The sequence below is a fragment of the Podarcis liolepis genome, assembly GCF_965112155.1.
Source record: "Podarcis liolepis genome assembly, chromosome: 16".
Classification (NCBI taxonomy): Eukaryota; Metazoa; Chordata; class Lepidosauria; order Squamata; family Lacertidae; genus Podarcis; species Podarcis liolepis.
In genome coordinates, this window is record NC_139567.1 from 6,979,755 (window position 1) to 7,002,464 (window position 22,710).

Genomic DNA, 22,710 nt, shown 5'->3' on the forward strand with positions numbered 1-22,710 from the left:
CCTGCAACTTTTGACCAGCCTCACCTCCTTCTCTGTGGGATCCAGCGTTGGACTGGAACAGTGACAGTTTCCCCTCCCCTTCTGATTCAGAATGAGAGTAGTACAACTTGTCTTTAGTTTCCCCCAAAGCATTCTTCAAAGTGGATTTTCATATAATCATAGAACCAGAAGGGATCTCAATGGCCGTGTAATCCAACCCTGTGCCAATGCAGGGAATTCATTAGGGCAGCACCTTATATAGGTGGACTCGGTTTCAGAACTTTTAAGGAAGGAGAATCCACCACTTTCCAAGGAAGTCTTTCCCACTGTCAAGCAGCTCATACCATCAGGAAGCTCTTAAAATTGTTAGTCTCTTGTAATTTGAACCCATTGATTTGGATCTTATCCTCTGGAGCAGTGCAAAAAATAATAATTGCCCATCTGATATGTGACAACCCTTCAAATATTTCCAGATAGCTACCATGTTGCATCATAATGGTATCTTCTTGAGGTCAAACGTACTCAGTTCTTCCAATGATTCCTCACAGAACTTGGTTCTCAGGTATCTCATCACCTTTGCCACTCTGTTGTAGACTTATTTCCAGTTTGTCAAGTACTTTCTTAAACAGTGGTTCCCAGGACACACCTCACTGGTCTCACTGGTCTTGCCTTACATCCACCTTGAGTTATTTTGTCTGGCTGGATGATGTCCTTGAACTCTGGTATTGATTCTTGCTAATCTGAATGGAGGATAGCGAGAGCTGTGTGTAGGAAATAACCAGTTGCCTAGAAGGTAAAATTTATATTCATCCTTCCACCCACTTTTGCCTCTGAACCTTCCCACCTGTACCAGAGATGCATATGGTCCTTGGACTGTAGCCCAGTAAGGAAGAAAAGACCACCCACACGGTATACAGAAATAAATATCGACATCCATCTAATGTGTTTCCCCCCCTGCATAACAAACAAAATGAAGCTTAGAGTGAACTGCAGGATGGACAGGAGGGGAGGTGGAAAAGCAGGGTGATTTAATTTCTAAAGCCGTAAACTGTCTTACTCCTAAGAAACACGGCCTTTTGTGTGTGAAGTGTTTAGCGTGGGTGAATCTAACCATCCTAAGAAACAGCCAAGAATAAACTCTGACAGCCTCTGTGTACCTTCCTAGCTGGAGGCCTGAATTGATTAGCATTCTGACTTGGAAAACAAACCAGGCTTACAGAGAACTTGACTGGGCTTTGCTGACAACTGCAAGTTGCTGTTTCGGAGCTGCTTTGTTTATGCACGGTGAACACCTAGTGTCCATTTGGTATCAGAACTTCAGTTTGCAGCATTGCTTGTCTTGAGAAGCAGGGATATCTCTGTCTTATAGAGTTAATTCATTATAGAATTTAGTCTTTTCCAGAATTTCTGAAAGGAAACATGTGGAGAAAGATCATGCCAGCTGTCTTTGTCCCTTAAATGATTGGTTTAGTATGCACAGAAGCTATGCCTGTTGTATCTCTCTTGCTGTGTAACTGTGGGACTCTGCTTTTGGAAGGAATCTCAGCTGCATACAGCCTGCTTATCTGTAGATTCTCTGCACAGAAAGTTAATTAATGGTGGAGATTGCAGAGACTGCAGGCATAATCTATTTCTGTCTATTTAATAATAATAATAATAATAATAATAATAATAATAATAATAATAATATTTTATTTATATCCCGCCCTCCCCAGCCGAAGCTGGGCTCAGGGCGGCTAACAACAATCAAAATAGTCCAACATTCTAAAACATTCATTATAAAATTAATTAAATCAAATTAAAATCAAATTAATGGCAACCATCAAGCAAAATTTTGTGCAGGTTGCCAGAGGACACTACTGTATATGCATTTTTAGAAGGACTGGAAAAGTAGCCCAAATTGTATCTTCCAGGTGTTGCTGGACTACAACTCCCATTAGCCAGATAATAGTTTGGAAGAGAGTTGAAAGTTGCATTTGTCCACTCCTGATGAAGCAGAACCTGCAGGTAAATTAGGAGGGTGTAAATCTGGTGAATACTCTGGGGCAGAGGGCAGACAGGAGTGAGTCAGGCTCAAGATTCCCTAGAATAATAGTAGTTAGCCTTTCAGGACCCTGGACAGAGCCCAAGAAGCTTGTAAAACGTTTAACATCTGTGCTAAGTACTTTCTGCCTCTTTTGCTATTTGACTATGCTTCCACACTGTCAATATTTTGTGGGAGGGATTCAAGCACATACTGGAACATTAGATTTTCACAATGAGAGAATAAGAAATACGTATTTTAAAAGGCGAAATTGACCCTTGGTGGTTTGGAAAGTGACGAGGAATTACCTTGAAAAGTGTGGGGTGATTAATGGGAAAATGAGTTAAGCACTGTACTGGCAAATCAGGGTGAATGTTCATTGTCATATAACCTCTCCATAATAAAATCAGGATGAAGGCTCAATAAGGACCAGTCATAATTTAACCAAAGTGTAACATCACCTTGCCAACAAAGGTCCATATAGTAAAAGCTATGGTTTCCCCAGTAGTGATGTATGGAAGTGAGAACTGGACCATAAAGAAGGTTGATCACAGAAGAATTGATGCTTTTGAATTATGGTGCTGGAGGAGACTCTTGAGAGTCCCATGGACTGCAAGAAAATCAAACCTCTCCATTCTTAAGGAAATCAACCCTGAGTGCTCACTAGAAGGACGGATCCTGAAGCTGAGGCTCCAATACTTTGGTCACCTCATAAGAAGAGAAGACTCCCTGGAAAAGACCCTGATGCTGGGAAAGATGGAGGGCACAAGGAGAAGGGGACGACAGAGGACGAGATGGTTGGACAGTGTTCTCGAAGCTACCAGCATGAGTTTGACTGAACTGCGGGAGGCAGTGGAAGACAGGAGTGCCTGGCGTGCTCTGGTCCAGGGGGTCACGAAGAGTCGGACACGACTAAACGACTAAACAACAACAACCTTGGTGCAAGAAAAACAGGAGGAATACTCAATAAACACCTGAAGGAGCCTGTAAATGGTTTTACATCTCCCTCCTCATTTTTCCTTTACAACCAACCTGGTTTAATGTCCTTTATTTATTGGTGCTTTATGTTAATATTACATTTATTTTTGTATCTTAAAGGACTGGGTGTATATGACAAAGAACAATCTACTATATTTGTTCCTGCAGCCCTACTTCTTCACAGGGATTGAGTCTTGCTAAAATCAGTGCAACTTGGTTGGGACAAACTTACTTAGGACTGCAGGTATGCTTAGGGATGCTAGGCTGCAATGCCAGAATATAAGCATGTGAGCCTTTTTATTGATGTTAATGGAATGTGGAACACACTTTCTGTCTGGATTCAGTTTTGCAGGGTAGAATGGCAGCAAGCAGTTTCAGGGAGGCAACTTGAATAATTTTTTGTGTTGGGGGGTGAAGAAAAGCCCTGCCTCACATAATCACAAGACATAGCACACACCCACACCCACCCACCCACCCACCATCTGAATGGCAGTGCCCTTTAATGGGGGGGGGCTCAAATATTTTATGGGGGGGGGAGGACAAGGGACCTTGGCCCCTAGGAGTTGGCTCCTGTGAGGGAGGCTAAATGGATTTACTGTTTTAACAGAGCAAAATTTTGGTTTCAGCTGTGAAACAAAACCATAAATGGCACACTTTGCACATGCTGCAGATCAGTTCTCAAATCATGGCAATGTCAAAACTGAAGTGGGTGTCCCATCTGCTGATGCTAACAGTGCACCGACAGCAGTCTCATTTCAGTGCCAAGCTAAGACCTGCCTCTTTATGGAGGCATTTGATTCATGCTAACTATCATCTGTATAGGGGTTGCCTAGCAGTTTGGTGATGCGTTTCTTGATGTATTGTGATTTTATGCTGTTATTGTATATTATGGGTTAGGGCACTTTTTAAGTATGAGGGCTGGATTCCATTAGAGGAGAGCCTTCCAAATTAAAAAAAAAGAAGGGAAGGGTTAAGGCTTGCAATATGTTTAAAGAAAGTGGGGGAAGAAGAAAAGTGAGGAATTGGCTGTACCAAATAATGTCAACAACAGCAATGCAACAAATACTATTTTTTTGTGAATGGAAAGCAAGGTACAGTGCAGTAGCAGATAGTATTAATGTTTCCCTTTTGCACATACTATGTGTTATGAAGCTTTGTAGTGACATCACTGTTCTTGCCTTTTATTATAAAGGGACTGTATATTCTCTTGTATTCAGTCGGAGCTGAGGTGGATTAGATAGGCATAGGAGCTGGGAGCACAGCACCTCCTTCTGTCTCCAGACTGTTCTTCTCTTGACTAAAACAGACTAGGCATGATTAGATCCCTGGTGCTGCTGCTGTGTGTTTAAACGTATCTGTTGTTCCAGTGATGGAAGCATAGAATGTTAGAAGCAAAGTTGATTCCTCTCTCTGCCAGCCACAAAGGAAGATCCCTAGATCACTGCAGGATGCAGGTAAGGGGGGAAATGTTGTGGAAATATATTCTAAATTTTACATTTCATGTCAGGAAAATTGGGTCTGTCTTGCAGATGAGTAGTTATTGAAAGTGATGCAAAATTAACAGTTGTCTCTCCAGAAGCAAAGAAGAAGGAAAGGGGACAACAAACCTTGTAATATTTATATACAGGGAGTGTATGGTATATTCCTTGGCTTCATTAACTGTTTTTGCCTACTCTCATACCTTTGGGATATAACAGTCAGTCTTTAGTTTCTATACTTCCCTTCTTCCCCCAGCCTTGGGTAAATCCCATTCCATGGACCATGAAACACATTTTCAGATCAATGTAGGGCTGCTTTAGACCAATTCGTGGGTTGGATAGAGAACACACTCTAATGGCTATTTTCTTTTTTAAAAGAGAGCTCACTCATATTGTTTATTTGTTTATGGCTGAATCCTGGGCTCTGTTACAGCATCAGCACCATCCCTGTTATTGTCATACTCTAGCCATGTGAATGGTGCTTTACAGAATATAAGAGGATAGGTGGTGATCAAGGAGCTTACAGTCTAAAATGGAACATGGAGGGATCAATGGAGGAAATGAAGGAGTAGCTGGGGTAAAGAGCGGAATGGATCTGCCAAGTAAGCCCCATTTTTAATATCAGATGTATGGGACTATGCTGGAATTACTCAGTAAGAAGGGAAATTAACTCTGCACACTTATTCATAGTGTTTTGCAATCATCGTCTTAACAATCCTTACAACACCCCTATAAGACAGATCAGCATTAGAATCCTCATATTCCAGATGGGCAGAGACTTTCAGACTGTCGCTCTTTCAGGGTGAGATTCAATCACATACCAGCAAATTCAATTAAAGTTGACTTGGTGCTCTTGTGCAACAAACCACACCCCCGCATGGGAAAATAAACTAGAAAATGTGGAATAACACTTGCCTTATGCAAAATCATATAACTTCAACACAAACAAATCAGCTTCAATGCTCAGCAAATACCTGACGGTTGCCTGCCCTCCTTGCAAACTTTGTGCAAACAATTAAGCATAAATCACCCATCAACACATCATATGGATGTAGCCTTAGTGGCTGATCTATTGCAGCAGTGGCCTATTCTAGGAAATCTGGTACTTGCAGGAGGGCAAATGAATGAGCAGAAAGGAAATTTCTACCCATACTGATGATCACTCAAGAACGCCCATGGAGTGAGGCAGAAGCCTTAGTCAGAACTGCAAGCATGCAGTCTCTGACTGCCTAGCCACTGTGTCAACATCAGCAGCCTGCACCTGGATCATCTAGCCAGTCAACAACACTGAGCTTCCATGGTACTTACTGGCGAGAATGTCCTCTGCCTGCATCTCTGCATCCTTGGCAGTTGCTGTTAGTTAGTTCATGGCTAGGGGATAGGAGAGATTTCAGTCAAGGGCTCCCCACCCTACCTGACAAGTTACCTTTATCCACTACATCAGAGATGAGGCACCTGTGACCCTCCAGATGTTGCTGGGACTCCAAGTCCCATTGGCCCCAGCCTGCATTGCCAGTGGTAAGGGACGATGGGAGATCCAAAAGCACATGGAGGACTACTGATCCCTCACCCCTGCACTGCTGCCTTATGCCTGCTCTCAGACTTTTAAACCACTTAGTGGTTTGGCAAAAGGAACTTTGCACCCACCCACTGGAACCATTTAAAAAAATTAATATCCCTGATGCTTCAAGCTGGAGAGCTGGCAGCAAATACAAATCCAGGGCCTGGGTCCCCAATAGCTCAGTTTCTGCCTTGTATGACATCTGATTGCTTTTAGCACTTGTTTCCTTTCCCCACTTGAATTAGTGCCTTGGCTGCTTTGGCTTGGTGCTTTATCTGCTATTTTGTTGTTGTTTACAGGGCTTCCAATCCTGCTGTTGCTTTGTTTCACGTTTTTAAAATATTTATCTTTGTTAGCCACCCTGAGGCTTCAGTGATTAGTCGCAATATAAATCTTGACACGAATAAAAATAAATCAATGGAATAAAATGTGCTCCAAATGATGAGTCACTGTTAAGACTCTTCCAGCTGCCTTTGGGGGCCAGGCAGGGTTTCTGGAGGATCTTCAAAGGCATGCAGGGACCTCATCTGGACACTGCCAAGGCATGTGTGAATGTGGCCAGGGTGGAGCTCTGCCATAAAGGGTGAGGATAAGGTACCAACCTAAAGTCAGGAAACCCACTTCAAGCCACCTGCAAAATTACTTTGCCAAAGGTGCTGTTGCTATTGTTCAGGAAGGATTACACGACATACCTGGAATTTTGTTGTTTAGTTGTCTTAGTCGTGTTCGACTCTCCATGACCCCATGAACCAGAGCATGCCCTGGAAACTCTCACTTTCTTCTCAAAGCTTTTCCTTTTTTATGTCCATGGAGTTTTCCTGGCAAAATACTGGAGTGGTTTGCCAGTTCTTTCTCCAGGTGGATCACATTTAGTCTACTACTACTACTACTACTACTACTACTACCACTACCACTAATTTTTATTTATATCCCACCCTCCACGGCCAGAGCCATGCTCAGGGTGGCTAACAACAGTAAAAATTACAGTAAAAACATAATGGGGGAAAAAAACCCAATTTAAAACACAGGGTAAAATGCAGTTTAAAATGCAGCCTCATTTTAAAAGTAGCCCATAGATCAAGACCATAAGGGGAGGGAAACATAAGGGTCAAACTGAGTCCAAACCAAAGGCCAGGCAGAACAGCTCTGTCTTGCAGGCCCTGTGGAAAGATGTCAAGTCCCGCAGGGCCCTAGTCTCTTGTGACAGAGCGTTCCACCACATCGGGGCCAGTACTGAAAAGGCCCTGGTTCTAGTTGAGACCAATCTAACCACCTTGTGACTTTGGACCGCTAAACTCTCTGCTATGACCTGTCCGTCTTGGGTGGCCCTGCACGGCATAGCTCATAGTTTCTTGGAGTTATTCAAGCCCCTTCGCCACAACAAGGCAGTGATTCATGAAGGGGACCAGAAATTTAGGTTTGCACAATTGAAATGGAATGAAGGGCTCTGTTGTCCTAGTGCAGGAGGAGTGAGCATGAGGTCAACAGGCCAATGTTGACCTGCCAGGGGTTCCATTTAGGCCCATGAGCCCGTTTTCCTGAAACCACACCTGGCTATTAATCAGCAGACATTACCCAAACCAGACAGAAAGCAGGATTGACATCCCTGGATGCCAATCCTGCCCTGTTTGGGTCCACAAGGTTCCCAGCTGGATTTTGGGTGCTTGGGAATCACTGCATGAGGGATTTTGGCAGGTGGGTGGGATAAGCTGTTTCTGAGGTTGTCTTTTTCTGCACCTTCTCCAGTTTGACAATATTCATGTCTATTTGCTGTAACCAGAACCATGTACCACATTCCATGTGGTGTTGCACTATGGAGTCAGAAAAAAACCCAATTTCCTTCCCACTGGAAACATACAGGGATAATAAAACAAACATATCGTGTCATGAGGAGCAGACTGCATGCTCTCACCCCAAAATTCCAGGCATTCTCTTAGAGTTCCTTGGAACGCAGAGATCAATGATCTGGTGCATCATTCAGAAGTATGCTGAAGGGTCATTGGCAAGGTTGCAAAAAATTGTGTAGAATAGTTGTTTGGGTTTATGGCTGTCACTCAGCCACAGGTACATGCACGTGAAATGTTGCCATCAGTTTCCTCAGTGCGATTGTGAGGGGCCTGGGGTCTGCCTTTTAGAGTCTGTGATGGAACTGCCTGCATTTACAAAATGTCTAGGTTTGCTGCAACATCTTACTTGCTTACAAGAAATACAGAGATCACACAGAAAAGCACTGACTTTGCTTAAAGAGCAGTCAATGCATTTCAAAAATCTAAGGCAAAACATGGAATTGATTGGGGTTTATTATTATGGGTTGCATCCAACACTAGTCATATTCAGACTCACTGAGATGAAATAGAGATGACTAAATTATATCCATCAATTTCAATAGGTTTACTCTGAGTCAGTCTTAACTGACTACAACTCTATGATACTTCTATCTCTAAAGCCTTCCTTCTATTTCATTCTATCCTATCACACAAAATATTGGAGTAATTAAATGCTTGTTTGGTTGGTTTTAAAGATCTGTACCTTGCTATTCAATCAAACTGATGCCTTGATGGTTTATAATAGATTCAAGAGTACAGTACAAAGCAATTAAGAGACAATTTAAATCAGCTCAGCAAGACATTTGCTTAATAAGCAGCATGGCTATATTCCATTTAAACAGCCTGAGCAAAACAACATTATGTTAAATAAGCAAATCTATCCATGCTTAATCATTTTCTGATCTCAGAACATGCGCTTCCTTGACATGGAATTCAGGTTTTTAGGTTCAAAATCTGGAGTGGGGGCAGCAGCTGGCATGCAGACAGCCCTATCTGGATAGAATATCTGGTCTTTTCACCTTGCCCTATAGGTCGCAGAAGTACAGGCTTCTTGGTAAATGCTTATATTGCCAGAAGAGCAAGGCTTTTGATTCTTCTATATGCTCCTGCTTCATCTCAGCCGCCTGTGTTCAGACTTGAGGAAAAGGAAAGTGCACTTGGTTGCTGGAGAAAAGCTTTTGTGCACTTTCAAAAATTAGTTTCCCTTGAAATACTAAGAAAGTGACCGACCGCTGAGAAAGAGCACTCCTTTGACAAAGATGTGTTTTTCTAGACCTGGAAAAATGTGATGGGGAGATCTGATCTTTCCTTCCTTCCTTCCTTCCTTCCTTCCTTCCTTCCTTCCTTCCTTCCTTTCGACATTTGCTTATTAAACAGGAGAATAATTACAAGGCTGAATGGCACCCACCCCCAGATAATTGTAGACCGGTTGTTTTCATTAGGTACTTAAGCTAATTAGACAAATAGAGCAGCAATGGAATGCCAGTTGTGGTGGGCATTAAGTCTTCACTCCTGGGTGCATTTCCTCTTGTTCTTGTTCTTCTCATTAAAATCTTGCCTGGTGATTAAAAAGCTGTTTACCTCATTTCAATGCATTCCAAATTAAGCTGTCCATATCGTGGCAGGTTTCCTGCAAGTGCTTCAGAGTATGCAGTCCCTGTCTTCAGGAACCATTTAAACATCACAGCAGTAGAAGCTCTCAGAAAAACCACTGCCCCATTTGCACTGCTTCATGGGTCAGGGTCAGCGGCGGGGTCAGCACCTTGGACAGCTGCCAGGGCTCAACTTGCTGAAGCAGGGCCATTTGCTCACATTTGCTCTGGGGGCTGGCTCTCGCTATATGGCCTAATCCTCAGAGTGGCTGGGTGCCATGTCGATTTCCAAGAATGACCCCCATGTAGCATCACTTTGGAGGAATTATGGGAAATTAAAATGGCACCTTCCAGCCACTCAGTGCTGCTTGGAGTGCTTCTGTGCCCATTGCTACTACCCGGTAAGCTTGTGAGGACCCACCGACAGAGTAAGGGGTTCACCAGAGGATGCTTTGCCCACTGCACTGTTAAACCTAGAGCCAGTCCTGGGTGGTGTAAAAATGAAAACCTATTACCAAAAACATTAGGCCTATTTACGTTTTTGTTTGCTTTTAATTATTCATTAAAATGTTTAAATATTGACTTCCATCAATACGTGGGCTGGTTACAATAAGCAATTAAATGAACGCCATAGTTTAATATGTAACAATAAAAAACAGAGGTGCACAGTAGATCCGGATGGATTCAGGTGGAATTAGGGGCTTGTCAGAGGTGATGCAGGATTGGTATGGAGCAGTATGAGTTGAATGCTTTAATCCAGAAAGCGAATCCCTTTTAGGTCTTCACACCCAAACATCAACTTTAAAGGTGCCTAGTACAAAAGTCCCTGGGCCTATTTGTCTGCAATCTGGCAGGTTTCTTACCCAGGGGCACCTCTCTCATGTCTGCAATTTTCAGATGCATCGCTGACAGAATAACAAGGTGGATTTGGGCACAATGTTGCTGTGTTTGTCTGTTTGTTTTTAGCTGCAACAAGGCCATTCCTCTTCAAGACGGCACACAGGCTGCGGAGAAGATGGTGCTTCCCTGCAGCAATCGCAGTAGAAGACCTGCAACTGATCTGCATGCCTGCAAGCACACTGCAAGCCCTGTTCTGCAGTTATCCCCTCTGGAAAAAGAGAAGGAGCCTCATCAGGTGTTGGATGGGATGGGCAAAACAGGAAGTGACATAATGGGTTCCCTACGTATGTGTACTGTATGTCTCTGGTGCAGCCTTTTCAACATCAGTTGTGAAAAGCCTAAGGCAACCAATGTTCTGCTCTGCAGAATGGCAGGGCTCGGCCAGACAAGGGGAGGTTTAGGCTGGAAACAAGGTAAAATGGGACAATTTAAGGTTTGGCCCCAGGGCAGGACGTTGCCTATGCTCTGGGAAACACAGTTGTTTCAGCAATGAAAAAGCTGAAGCGGAGCCCTTTCATAATAGTAGCACCAGGTGCAGCCTAATTTTGTACCTGCAAGGCTCCCCTTATTCAAACCATCCACATTAACTTGTGATTTCTCTTTCGTGTTTCCCAGGTGAGAGCCAAATTCTTGCCACACTATGGAGACCCCTGAAGGCAGCACTAACGAAACAACCTACTCCTTGGGAAATGCCAAAAGGAACATGACTTATTCCCCATACTACTCACACTCACCACCTGTTGCCGCCATCTACATTGTCGCTTACCTGTTCATCTTTGCCTTGTGCATGGCTGGGAACAGCCTGGTTTGTTTCATTGTACTGAAAAATAGCCGGATGAGGACAGTCACCAACCTGTTCATTCTCAACCTGGCCATCAGTGATCTGCTGGTGGGCATCTTCTGTATTCCTACCACACTAGTTGACAATTTGATCACAGGTAAGCGAAAAGGTGTGGGGGGCATAGGATGGCTAAGCTCAGCCTCTTGGTTTCTGGGGAAAAATTCACCTTCATGGCCCCTTGCAGTCTTCCCAGAAGCACCTGGTTTGCTGTGGGTTACATGGACCTTTGGCTTCTTATGTTCTTATGGGGAAAGGGAAATGTTCCCAGATCATGTGTTGGACCCAGGCTAAGTTGGTTGCACTTACCTCCCACTGGATTCAAGGGGGCAAGGTTAGCCAGGGCTTAAATTCAGCCCCATTTATTCCAAATGAAACTAATTTCAATGGGTAACCTGTATCCAATATTAGTCATACTCAGAGAAGACCCGCTGAAATTAATGCACGTGACACAGGTTTAATGGGTCTACTCTACATAGAGCTTAGTTGGCTACAACCCAATTGGCCTTGATCCAACCCCATAACACAATGAAGTGTGGTTTAGAAATGTAATTATTATTAATGATGGTGATGAAGATGATGATGGTGTAAGAGCTGATTTGTACAACCCTCACTTTCATGCTGAATGTTGACTTGACATCATGATAAAACAGAAAGCAGCTTGGAAGGGTGGGACTTTGAGTAGAGAATAATAGTAATTATTATTTATTATTATTTATTAACTTTGCATATTGCCCTATACCCGCAGGTCTCAGGGAAGTTACAACATAAAATCACAATATAAAAACACAAAATAACATAATCCTCTTTGAAAGCCACCAAAGTTAGTGGCCATTGTGTGAGTGAATTTCCATAGTTTTTGGCCATGCAAAGTGTGAAGAAGACCTTATTTTTGTCTGCCATGAATGCTTCAGCATTCAGCTGCATGGAGTCCACGAGGGTTATGAAAGGAGAAAAACTTTTCTCTTTCCACTTCTTGATGCCATGCATAATTTTTTACACCTCTACCATGTTGTCTCTTGCCTGCCCTTTTTTCTAAATGGTCAGCAGGGAAAAGATTAAGCATCATTCTCTCCTGCTGCTGTGCAAATCATAACCTCCTCTAAGCTGCTTTTCACTTTTTGAAAAGCAGCTGAGCCATGCTGGAGATGTATTGGTGACAAGATTTTCACAGTGGAGAGAGACCTCCTGCATGTTAAATAGATAGAATCAGCTGGTAAAACTAGCCTCTATCTAATGTCTGCTGAACTCTGTCTCATGGCCCCCAACTGCTTGCTTCCTCCTAGGATGGCCTTTCAGCAACAGCATCTGCAAGATGAGCGGGCTGGTGCAGGGCATGTCTGTTTCGTCATCTGTCTTCACTCTGGTGGCAATCGCTGTGGAGAGGTAAGAAGAAGGTGAGGTCCTAAAGCAGGAATGGGGAGCAGGTAGCCCTCCAGATGTTGGTCTCCAGCTCCCAACAGCCCCAGCTAGCATGGCTAGTAGAAAGGGATGATGGGAGTCGGAGTCTAGCAACATCTGGAGGGCCACCGGTTCCCCACCCTTGCCAGAAAGGGAGAGTACACAGGTTTGCTGTGGGATCAAGCTCAGTTCCCATGCATGTTTTGGGGCCAAGGAAGGAGGAAACGGATGCCCATCACCCTTCTTTCAAACAAATGAGCAAAGTTCCATAGGTCAGATGCTTAATGTGTTATGAGGTGTCCGTTCTCAGTTCAGTGGATAGGACTGGGTCAGCTCACCCACATGACCTGTCCATGGGGACTGTCACTTATCCCATGCAATCACTGAGTGTGTCACCCACCCCAGCAGCAGTGACCAGACAATCTGTGAGCCGTGGCGAAGGAGGCTTAGCAGGTGGAGATGCTGAAGACCTTGAGTCCTGATAAAAGGGTATTTGCTTGGCCCCTTCCTGGTCAGAGTCCTATCCTGAGGCCAAATGATGCTAAGCGGAAACAATAAGAGATGGAACACTTTATTAAAGGAAATACAGGTGTTTGGGACTGCCAAATTTATTGTGACAGCAGTCCTCCTGCGTTTTAAATAGTTGCATGACTGACAGCAAAGTAGCAGGTCTTACCCACTTGCTCCATCCTCATGTTGGGCACAGTGTCAAGGAGCTTATAAAGCTGCAGGACTGAGAAGGAAAGTGCCAGTGACATGCTATGATGCAGGATGAGACCTTGTGGGGTGGGAACTTGTGGTGGCACCCCATCTATGGAATACAACGTATTCGCTCTTCTGTGCTAAAGGTCAATGCATTCATTTGCCCAGTCATCTGATCAACACTCCATGGTACCTCATTTCACTAACATGGTACCCTCTAGCAGCTGCGAAGTTTCATTAGTCCCCAGCCAGCACAGATCTGGAGGGCATCAGATTGGTGAAGACTGGATTAGAGGATTCATCCACCATATCCTTTGCATGTAGGTTAATATTGTTGAGCATGAGCGGTTGGGGGATAGAGATAATGTTTGAGGTAGCAAATGAGTGTTGTGGTTGCATAGAATGGATGGTGAATGAGACATGTGGGTTGAAATTTTACATTATGCTGCCTTGTAATGCTCTCCAATGTCACTGATATTAATAGTGTGTTTATGTATGAATATTTGTTTTGCAAAGTCTTTTCTGCATTTATATTTATTTACCACTTTAATATCTCAGACAGGAAGCTGTCTATAAATGCAAATTATAAACAAATAATCTTAAATTATGGTGGTTGAGGCCAGCTCAGCCTCTTTATCTCCTTGCCCCTCAGAATGGCCCATTTTGGCCAGATAGAAAGCGTATCTTTTTGTTCCTCCCTTCTTGCATAGTAGTCATTCCCCTACTTGTATTCTTCCTCCCTTTTTCCTCTGCAGGTTCCGCTGCATTGTCTACCCATTTAAATCCAAGCTCAGCCTCTTCCAGGCACTCAATACCATTGCCATCATCTGGGTACTGGCTATTACCATCATGTGTCCCTCTGCTATCAAGCTCACAGTGGCTCAGCAGGAGGACAGCTACATGGTATACAATGGCAATCAGAGCATGACCTACCCCTTGTATTCATGCTACGAGGCTTGGCCCAATAGTGAAATGCGCAAAGTCTACACCACTGTGCTTTTTGCCCACATCTATGTTGTCCCGCTGACCCTCATCACATTCATGTATGGCCGAATTGGGCTCAAGCTGTATAGGTCCTCAGGCCCAGTAAGTCAGCACCAGGTAGTTCATGAAGGTCAGTGCAACATGGCGGTTTCTAGAAGGAAGGTGAAGGTCATCAAAATGCTTGTGCTCGTGGCTCTGCTCTTCATGCTCTCCTGGTTACCTTTGTGGACATTGATGCTGCTCACAGACTATGCCAAGCTGGATGAGCAGCACATAAATCTGCTTGCAAGTTACGTTTTCCCCTTTGCGCACTGGCTGGCATTCTCCAACAGTAGTGTCAACCCCATCATCTATGGTTACTTCAATGAGAACTTCAAGAAGGGCTTCCAGGCAGCCTTCAAACTCCAAACCTGCTCTGATGAAATGGTCCATCAAGAGGTCTATGCTGAGCGGACAACCGTTAGCACCAGTGGCTTTGGTACCCGGAATAAAATCTTCACTGATGGGGAGTCCTCCGATTCAATGTGCTTGAAGAACCTGCCCCCTCAAGCTCCTTGTGGCCCACAGGCTGGACATGGCCAGGGACAAGGACCAGGAATACTGCTGCAGGATGTCAACAACATCACACCCCTGAGCAAAGTTTGCAAAGCTTGGGATGCCTGAGGAAGGTTGAATCAGCAGAGATTTTTCTGGGGTCATTTCCGTTCCTGCATCTGCATTTGCCTCACATGACCATGGATGGGGATATTTGGGTGACCACTCATTCATATTTTCTGTGAACTGAGCATGTTGTGGGAGTTCTTTCTACAAATATTAGAAAAAAAACATATGGAGGGAGTTTGTCTTCCCTTGCCTGCCCCCAAATCCTGTATTGGAAGCCCAAACAAATGTGGATTTAAAAAGAGAACAGAATTTTTCATTTATTATTTCCCCTGTTCAGCCTGTTGCTTTATTTTTCTTTCTACGTACATACCCTTAAAGCATATTCAAAGCACATTCTTTCTCTCAAAGAATTCCAGGCATTGTAGTTTTTAAGGGTTGCTGGGAATTGCAATTTCTGTGAGGGGTAAACTACAGTGCCCAGAATTCTTTGAGGGAAAGAAAGTGCTTTAAAGGTACAAAATGTACGCAGCCTTCTAGCTTCAAATCTGGCATTCTTTTCCACTTTTCCTGGGTGCATATTGGGTGAAAAAGGAGGATTTGGATATGGAACATCCAAGCTCTTCTCATCTGCCCTGATATGCCCTGGTATGTCATTTTTAACCCCCCTATGGAGCACTGCTGGTGGTACATCTACACTGGTGGACTTTTTTTGCCAGTGTGTGATGGGGGCTTCATTTGGAGTTCAGGTGCCACTCTAGTGGTGTGACAGCATGTCTTAAAGATCCCATGACCCACCAAAGGCTGGCTGATGAGCTGCAGGATAGTAGTCCAAGTGGTTTTGTAAATATTTTTCTGCCCAGTTTTGTACATTCCAAGTGTATAACACCAGAGATGTTGCTAGATATTGAAAGGATTTTGAGCAGAGTGCAAATTTGCAGAAAACAAGTGATAATTTATATGCGCAGGTGTAAATTTCTGAGCAACTTTCAGAGAAAAACCAACAACTTTCAGTGGAGAGTATTCCAAAGAATGAAAGCGGCTATTGTTGTGTGAAGAAGCTAAGAGGTTCATGTTGTGGTAACCTTAGTGCCAATGCTTAGCAATGTCAAGAACAACACTGTGCTTTCATGTTTCCAAGGAAGCAGAAAAAGAATCTCAGTTACTTGTACAGTCTACAACACAGGGAAGTTAAGAGTACTAGGAACTGGAGGCTATGGCTGTCTGGAAGGGGCTGGGACCCTTGTACCACTGAGAACTGGATGTCCAGCACCCCGTTCCCAGCTGGCATCCTGGGCTCTGTCTCAGCCTTGACATACGGTCTTCAGAGATAACTCCCTGATGCTGTCCTTGTAGGCTCATGCTGGTGCAATGGGGATACTTGGATAGGTTTTGCATGCAATCTCCCCCCCCCCCAAATTTTTTAAATCGATTTTCCAATATTATAACAAATACAAATTACAATATCAAAAAACAAGCAAACAAGAAAAACATTTATCTTAACTGCTATAACCCCACTTTTGTTATCATTGTTGAGTGACTTCCTCAAATCCCCCTGGATGAGTTTCCATATAGCTCATTGCAGCAGTTTTCCAACACTATTTTCATATAAGATTTACTTGTTCAATTAACATCTTTCTTTCTTTTCATTTTGACGTCTACCCATGATATTATACAATTTCACATATTTAAATCCTAGGCCGCTCTGTTACTCACAAGTAATTCTATTTAAGTTATCTTAACATTTAAGTTATCTTAACATATTTAGCTAAATAGTCTTTAAATTTCTTCCATTCCTCTTGATTCTCCTCCTCCTTCTGGTCGCGGACTCTTCTGGTCAGGTCGGCTAGCTTCCAAAAGTCCATCATCTTCATTTGCCATTCTTCCACTGTTGGTACTTCTTGCAAGGTTTTGCATGCAATCTTGCCAGCCCCAAATACGGTACCCACCAAATTATGTTTGTACAAACACACACACACACACACACACACACACACACACACACACTTGTGCAAAAGGAGTTGTGAAAATGCAAGGCACCACATTTTAACTCAAACACTGAACTCGTGTCAAAACTACGCAAACTTCATTTTATCCTCCCAGATGGGAAGTCAGGTGGAACTTTCTCAAGACAGATCATAGAATCATAGAATGGTAGAGTTGGAAGAGACCCCAAGGGAAATCTAGTCCAAACCCCTGCAATGTAGAAATCACAACTATAGCATACATGGCAGATGGCCATCCAACCTCTGCTTAAAAACCTCCAAGGAAGATAGTCCACTGTTTTTGTTGTAATGCACATGCTCTGCCAATATTTTTATCTGATGCCATTTTGGGAAATATATTGTTAGCTATTGTAGTGCATCGTTTAATACTTTTTCAGTATTCATTTGTACTGTGACTGTGACACAAAGGTGGGATATAAACAACTCATTCGTATAAATAAAAAAGTCATTCCTAGCAAGATGGGCTGATAATTACATGGAAATTGGACATTCTCATCTCATAGAATGGGGGGTGGCTCACACTTTGTCAACTGAAGGGTGTATATGTGTCTGTCTACAAGTCATGACATAACTGTAGCTGGTAACTCATTAAAATAAGAGTACAAAATCTCATTGCATATCTTGCGTGTTTTATTTGTGTTTGGCTAGAATAAGTAACACCTCTATCCCCCCCCCATTCCTTGTCTACAGATCCCTTTTAGACTTTCATTGCACTTTGATTAGTTTCACTTCACCTCAGAACATGATGTTTTTTACACTTAAAGCAGACAGTGCCCAAGAATCCTGCGAACTGTAGTGTGTTAAGGGTACTGGGAATTGTAGCTCTGTGAGGGGTAAACTACAGTTCCTAGGATTCTCTCTCTCTCTCTCCCCCCCCCCCAATTTGGCAAAAGGAGCTTTAAATGTATGGTGTATATGCATCTACAGAAGCAAACATTTAGCTGTGCCAGTTCAACAGCAACATCAGTTCTGTATGCTCCTTGCCTTCTCTCTCTCTCCCCCACCAGTCCCAATGAGCAACAGTCGCCATTGATGGAGTGGAAACCAGAAAGGAGGGAGAGAGAAATGTGAGAGGGATTCAGAGATGCCTGTGAAGTGTGTGTGTGTGTGTGTGTGTGTGTGTGTGAGAGAGAGAGAGAGAGAGAGAGAGAGAGAGAGAGAGAGAGAGGGTGACAGCGAGAGAGCGTTCTGGGATATACATGTTAGAATTCCTGCTCCATGACTGCAGTCATGGGGTTGTTGTCTATCACATGACGGTATATGTTTTGACTCCACAGAGTGGGAAGTGACGGACACAGGATGTTTGTGTTACTGTGCTCCGTGAAGTGGGACTCTTGTCCTTTGTTCTTTTTCTCTTTGCTGTCTGATGCTAGAGAGAGAGGGAGCCATGCAGTGGCGTAGCGTGGGTTGTCAGCACCCGGGGCAAGGCAAGTAATTTGCGCCCCCTAACCCGTGGATTTTAGCACTTGAGTGCGAGCGAGCGTCCCCAGATGTTGCGCCCGGCCCGCCTGCACCCCCCACACTACGCCACTGGGGCTCGGGGGCTTGGGGCGAGCGAAGGAGCCAAGGACCCCCCCAAAGGCTCAGCAGGAATTTATTAAATTTATTATTTGTGGAGCCCCCGCGGGCTGAGGCAGCCGAAGCCCCCTCCCCTCGGGCGCCTCCCCACCCCCTCCTCTCCTTGGGCTGTAGGTGGAGCTCCAGATCCGGGCTTGGCGAGTGCCTCTCCTCCTCCCGGCCAGGTCCGGGGGCTTCCAGCCGTGCTCCGTCCTCTCCCCCCCCCCGCGGCTGAGACTTGCGCTGAGAGCCGGAGCCAGCGGGGAGACCCTCGCCTGCCTGCCGGCTTCCTCTTGGAGGGTTTGGGGGAGCTCTCCTCAGAGCTCTCCTCCTTCCCAGTCAGCAGAAGCAGCCGCCGCCTGCGGCTGAGCCGAGGGGATGGCGGCGGCGGCGGGGTGCGGAGGCTGCCCGTGCCCGGCCAGGCGTCGGTGGCGGCGTTGGCGCTGCTGCAGCAGCTGCTCCTCCTGCGAGCAGTGAGTGGAGCACAGCGGCGGCGGGGGGGGGGGCGCGCGCTAGGGCGCAAGGGTGGCGGCGGGGAGCGCGGTGGAGGAAGGAACTTGTCCCTTCCCTCTGGACTCGCGCCCCCCAGATGTTGCGCCCGGTGCGGCTGGCACCCCTGGCACCCCCACGCTACGCCACTGGAGCCATGTTGCAGTGCTCCGTGTGTGTTTATATGTAAATAAAGTAGATTAGCCAAAATGCTGAGTTGCTGAGGTCTGTTATGCAACTGCACAAACTCTGCGGATCCCTAAGTGTGCCATGTCAGTTGGCATCAGTCGCTGTGATGTTCAGGCAGAAGAAAGCTTTTGAAGCTCCCGAACGAAAGACCAGGAGGGAGAGAACATGCCAGTCAGGCATCTGTCTCTGCCAGGGTCCTACTTGAGTGTAGGCTGAACTCCTGACAATACAGAGAAAATGTGGTTAACAGTTAAAAAGAAAACAGTGAGTTTAAATTGAAGCAGGAGTGCTTTTCCACAGCTAAAATGTGATTTGGCCTCTTGTTTTAAATACGAATGTCAGAGTGGTCCTCAGAGTGATTTGAGAGTTGCATGCCCTTGCAATGCCTTAATCAGCTTGCATTAGTTGCTCAAGTGAAAGGAAATTGGCTCCAGCCAGTTCCTAATCATGCCAGTGGTGCTTCAGACACACTGCAAATCAGTTCCTCCTCTGGGCTCCACTCCTTCCTTCTGCGGCCCACAGCTCTTTAGGGATGTGCCTGATTACCTTTTGTGCTGAGTCTTCTTGAAATTCACACCCTTGATCAACGAACTCTGAACAAGGAGAGGGAGGGAGATGGGTGTTGGGATCAGAACCGTGGACATGTAAGAGACAGAAAGAATGTTATATGGAAAACGTCTGGATATGGCTACTGGATAAAAAAAAAATATCCACGCAGGATTACAAACTGTTCTAACCAGCTTGCGGAGACTATCAGAGGTCACAAAGAGAAAGGAAAAATATATGAAAATAACAACAAGAGATGTGGAAAAATAATAAGAAAGGACTGGATAGTACTGTGAACATCATAAGGTTAGATTTGTGGGCATTAAAACAGCAGTAAGAAGCAAGAAGGTGATTGGATCCCTTTGGAACTTGAAATATGGGTACCCCCAACAAAAATTTAAAATTCGGCTGTGTAATTTGGAATTTATGTAATTTGGTTTGGTTTGATTTGATGTGATTGGTCGGTTAATAAAAAATTATTCTTAAATTAAAAAAAGAGACAGAAAGAATGAGGAAAACACTCAAACTCGCTTTTTGGCCATGCAATTGATCCATGTTAAATTCGGCTCAAGGGAAATATGCACTAATGTGTACTATGGGGGGGGGGGAGAGAAGTGACCTTAGGCTCAGGGTTCAAATGTGGCAATTCAGGCCTCTCTATCTGCTATCAGTCAGCGTAGGCAATACTTAGCTAGACCAATAATCTGACTCAGTGCAAGGGAGCTTCCTAAGTTCCTGAATTCTTTTTCATACAACACATAACGAATTGGTAGAATTTGCTGCCTCCAGTGGTGGAGATGCCAACTGGCTGGGATGGCTTGAAAAGAGGTCTTGACTATCAGCTTTGGTTGATGGGCAAAAATGGCACTGAGACGGAAGGGTTGATCTCCTACCCCTCCAGAACCAATCAGGAATGTGCTCATAGGCGCCGACTCCATGGGGCTTGAGGGGGCTCGAGCCCCCTCAAAAAATTTTTTTGGGGGGCTCAGCCCCCCCAATAATCTCGGGCGCCCTTCCAGCAGAGCGCTGCCGCCGTCCCCCGCCTCCTCCCCACCTGCTCCTTCGCCAGCCAGCCAGCCAGCCGCGCACCCTAATGGCGGGGGCTCCTGCCTCGCTGCTTCGCAGCACCACCGCCACTGCCAAGGCACTGCCGGAAATCCCGCGAGAACAGGGGAATCCCGACTGGCACACCTCCCAGCCAGCCAATCGGCTGGCTGGGGGGGGGCGTGGCTTGCCCTATTTAGGGCCGGAGCCACTTTATTTGCATATTTATGAGCTTATTAATTATTCATGAGCTTTCCCGGGCCCCCCCAATATTTTTTATAAGTCCACGTCCCTGAATGTGCTTCTCCCTATGGCTGCTGTATGAAGGAGATTTGTTCACACTTTGCTGTGGCTGTCATGTCTAGTTCAGCCTTGAGCAAAGGGTGAGAGAATGAGCCATACTACTTTCAGGACCTTAGTCATACTGCAGTCAGCAGGATTAAATTGTGTGGGCCTGTGCACACACCATGCATTTAAAGCAGACCCACCCAAGAACCCTGGGAACTGTCTCACCAGAGTGATACACACACTCTGGTTATCTCCTGCTTGGACTACTGCAATATGCTCTATTGAAGGTGACTTGGAAACTACAGTACAATTAATCCAGAATGTGGCTGCTAGACTGGGGACTGGGAGTGGCTGCCGGGACCATATAACACCAGTCATAAAAGATCTGCATTGGCTCCCAGTATGTTTCCAAGCACCATTCAAAGTGTTGGTGCAGACCTTCAAAGCCCTAAACAGCTTTGGTCCTGTATACCTGAAAGAGCACCTCCACCCTCAACACTCAGCCCAGACACTGAGGTCCAGCTCCGAGGGCCTTCTGGCAGTCCCCTCATTGCAAAAAGTGAAGATACAGGGAACCAGGCAGAGGGTCTACTAGGTTTTGGTGTCCGCCCTGTGGAATGCCCTCCTATCAGATGTCAAAGAGAAAAACAATTATAGGATTTTTTGTAGACATCTGCTTTGGGAAACTTTTAAAGTTTGATGTTTCATTGTGTACATTTATATTTTGTTGGAAGCTGCCCAGAGTGGATGGGGCAACCCAGTCAAAAGGGTGGGGTACAAGAAATAAATTATTAGTATTATTTGAGGAGATTTCACACCTCCCATTCCAAGAATCTGCTGATGTTCTCTGCTGATTCTCCAGAGAGGAGGGGGGAGGTTTCTGCTCTCTACTTATTCTGCTCCAGCCTCACAAGAGAGAGAGAGACTGAGTGTTAGAGAGAGATCGTGTGTATAGATAAGGTTGCTGCTAAGAGCAGCTGCAGTCAGTGCAGTTCAGCATTTTCGCTTAGACCTCATTTAGCTCTGTACATAGTTGTGTATTATAGTTGTAGATAGAATAAAAGAAGATATTCTACAGAGCTGCTCTCCAAGTCGTTTATGCTCTGCTATACTCTGCTGTACGACGACAGTCTTCTTGTTGGAGTGAATCCGGTGCTCACAACTCTAAGCTGTGAGTCCACAGCACTTGGACCTGTTCCTGTGCAGAAGGTGGTCTCTGGAAGTGCTACGCAGCTCGTCTAGCCCAGTTGGGGCTGAAGTGTATGAGTCCAGTTAGTGGCACTGGCTCAAGGGCGATGCTGACATTATTATGATTATTACTACTATTAATATAGCTCACCCCCCACAGAGCTGCAATTTCAAGCCCCCTTAACAGACTACACTTCCCAAGATTCTTGGGTGGGGGGGGGGCGTTATGCTTTCCAGCAAAACTCTGCCATTTCCCATGGATGATCGGTTGGTGGGTATCATATGACTTTCTTCCACCTTCCTGTCTCCATCATCCACAGATTTTTAAAAGGCTTGCTGGCTTGCGCTGTGCTATTGTCAAAAAGTCTATGTCAAAAATGCATGCAATTATGGACCTCATTTGCTGCTTGAAAATTGGCAGTAGGAGACATCGGAAGCCCCAGGCAGTGGGCAATGAGCACAAAAGCTTTGTGGAGCAGAGAGCCAGGAACTGGTTGCATTTAGGATGCTCCTGGAGGGCCACCTTAACCTCAGCATGAGC

At 45.0% G+C, this 22,710-nt stretch overlaps 1 protein-coding gene across 2 annotated transcripts; it reads left to right on the forward strand.

Annotated features, from left to right (window-relative positions):
* The first annotated feature begins 4,229 nt into the window (after positions 1-4,229).
* On the forward strand, positions 4,230-17,477 carry LOC310695742 (neuropeptide FF receptor 1-like). 2 transcript variants are annotated; one of them, XM_083480635.1, is made up of 5 exons: positions 4,230-4,434; positions 10,404-10,750; positions 10,953-11,275; positions 12,462-12,561; positions 14,034-17,477. In XM_083480635.1, the coding sequence occupies exons 3-5, from the start codon at positions 10,978-10,980 to the stop codon at positions 14,923-14,925; spliced, it is 1,290 nt and encodes a 429-aa protein (XP_083336761.1). In that variant the 5' UTR covers positions 4,230-4,434; positions 10,404-10,750; positions 10,953-10,977; the 3' UTR covers positions 14,926-17,477. The 2 variants fall into 2 exon arrangements, with proteins under 2 accessions (XP_083336761.1, XP_083336762.1); XM_083480636.1 differs by having other exon boundaries at positions 10,404-10,572.
* The last annotated feature ends 5,233 nt before the right edge of the window (positions 17,478-22,710 follow it).

Bases quoted from the DNA above. Each gene is read 5' to 3' on its own strand.
- LOC310695742 (XM_083480635.1), top strand. From the start codon at position 10,978: ATGGAGACCCCTGAAGGCAGCACTAACGAAACAACCTACTCCTTGGGA. The intron at 11,276-12,461 runs GTAAGCGAAAAG...GCTTCCTCCTAG, and splicing joins AGTTGACAATTTGATCACAG to GATGGCCTTTCAGCAACAGC. The intron at 12,562-14,033 runs GTAAGAAGAAGG...TTTCCTCTGCAG, and splicing joins GTGGCAATCGCTGTGGAGAG to GTTCCGCTGCATTGTCTACC.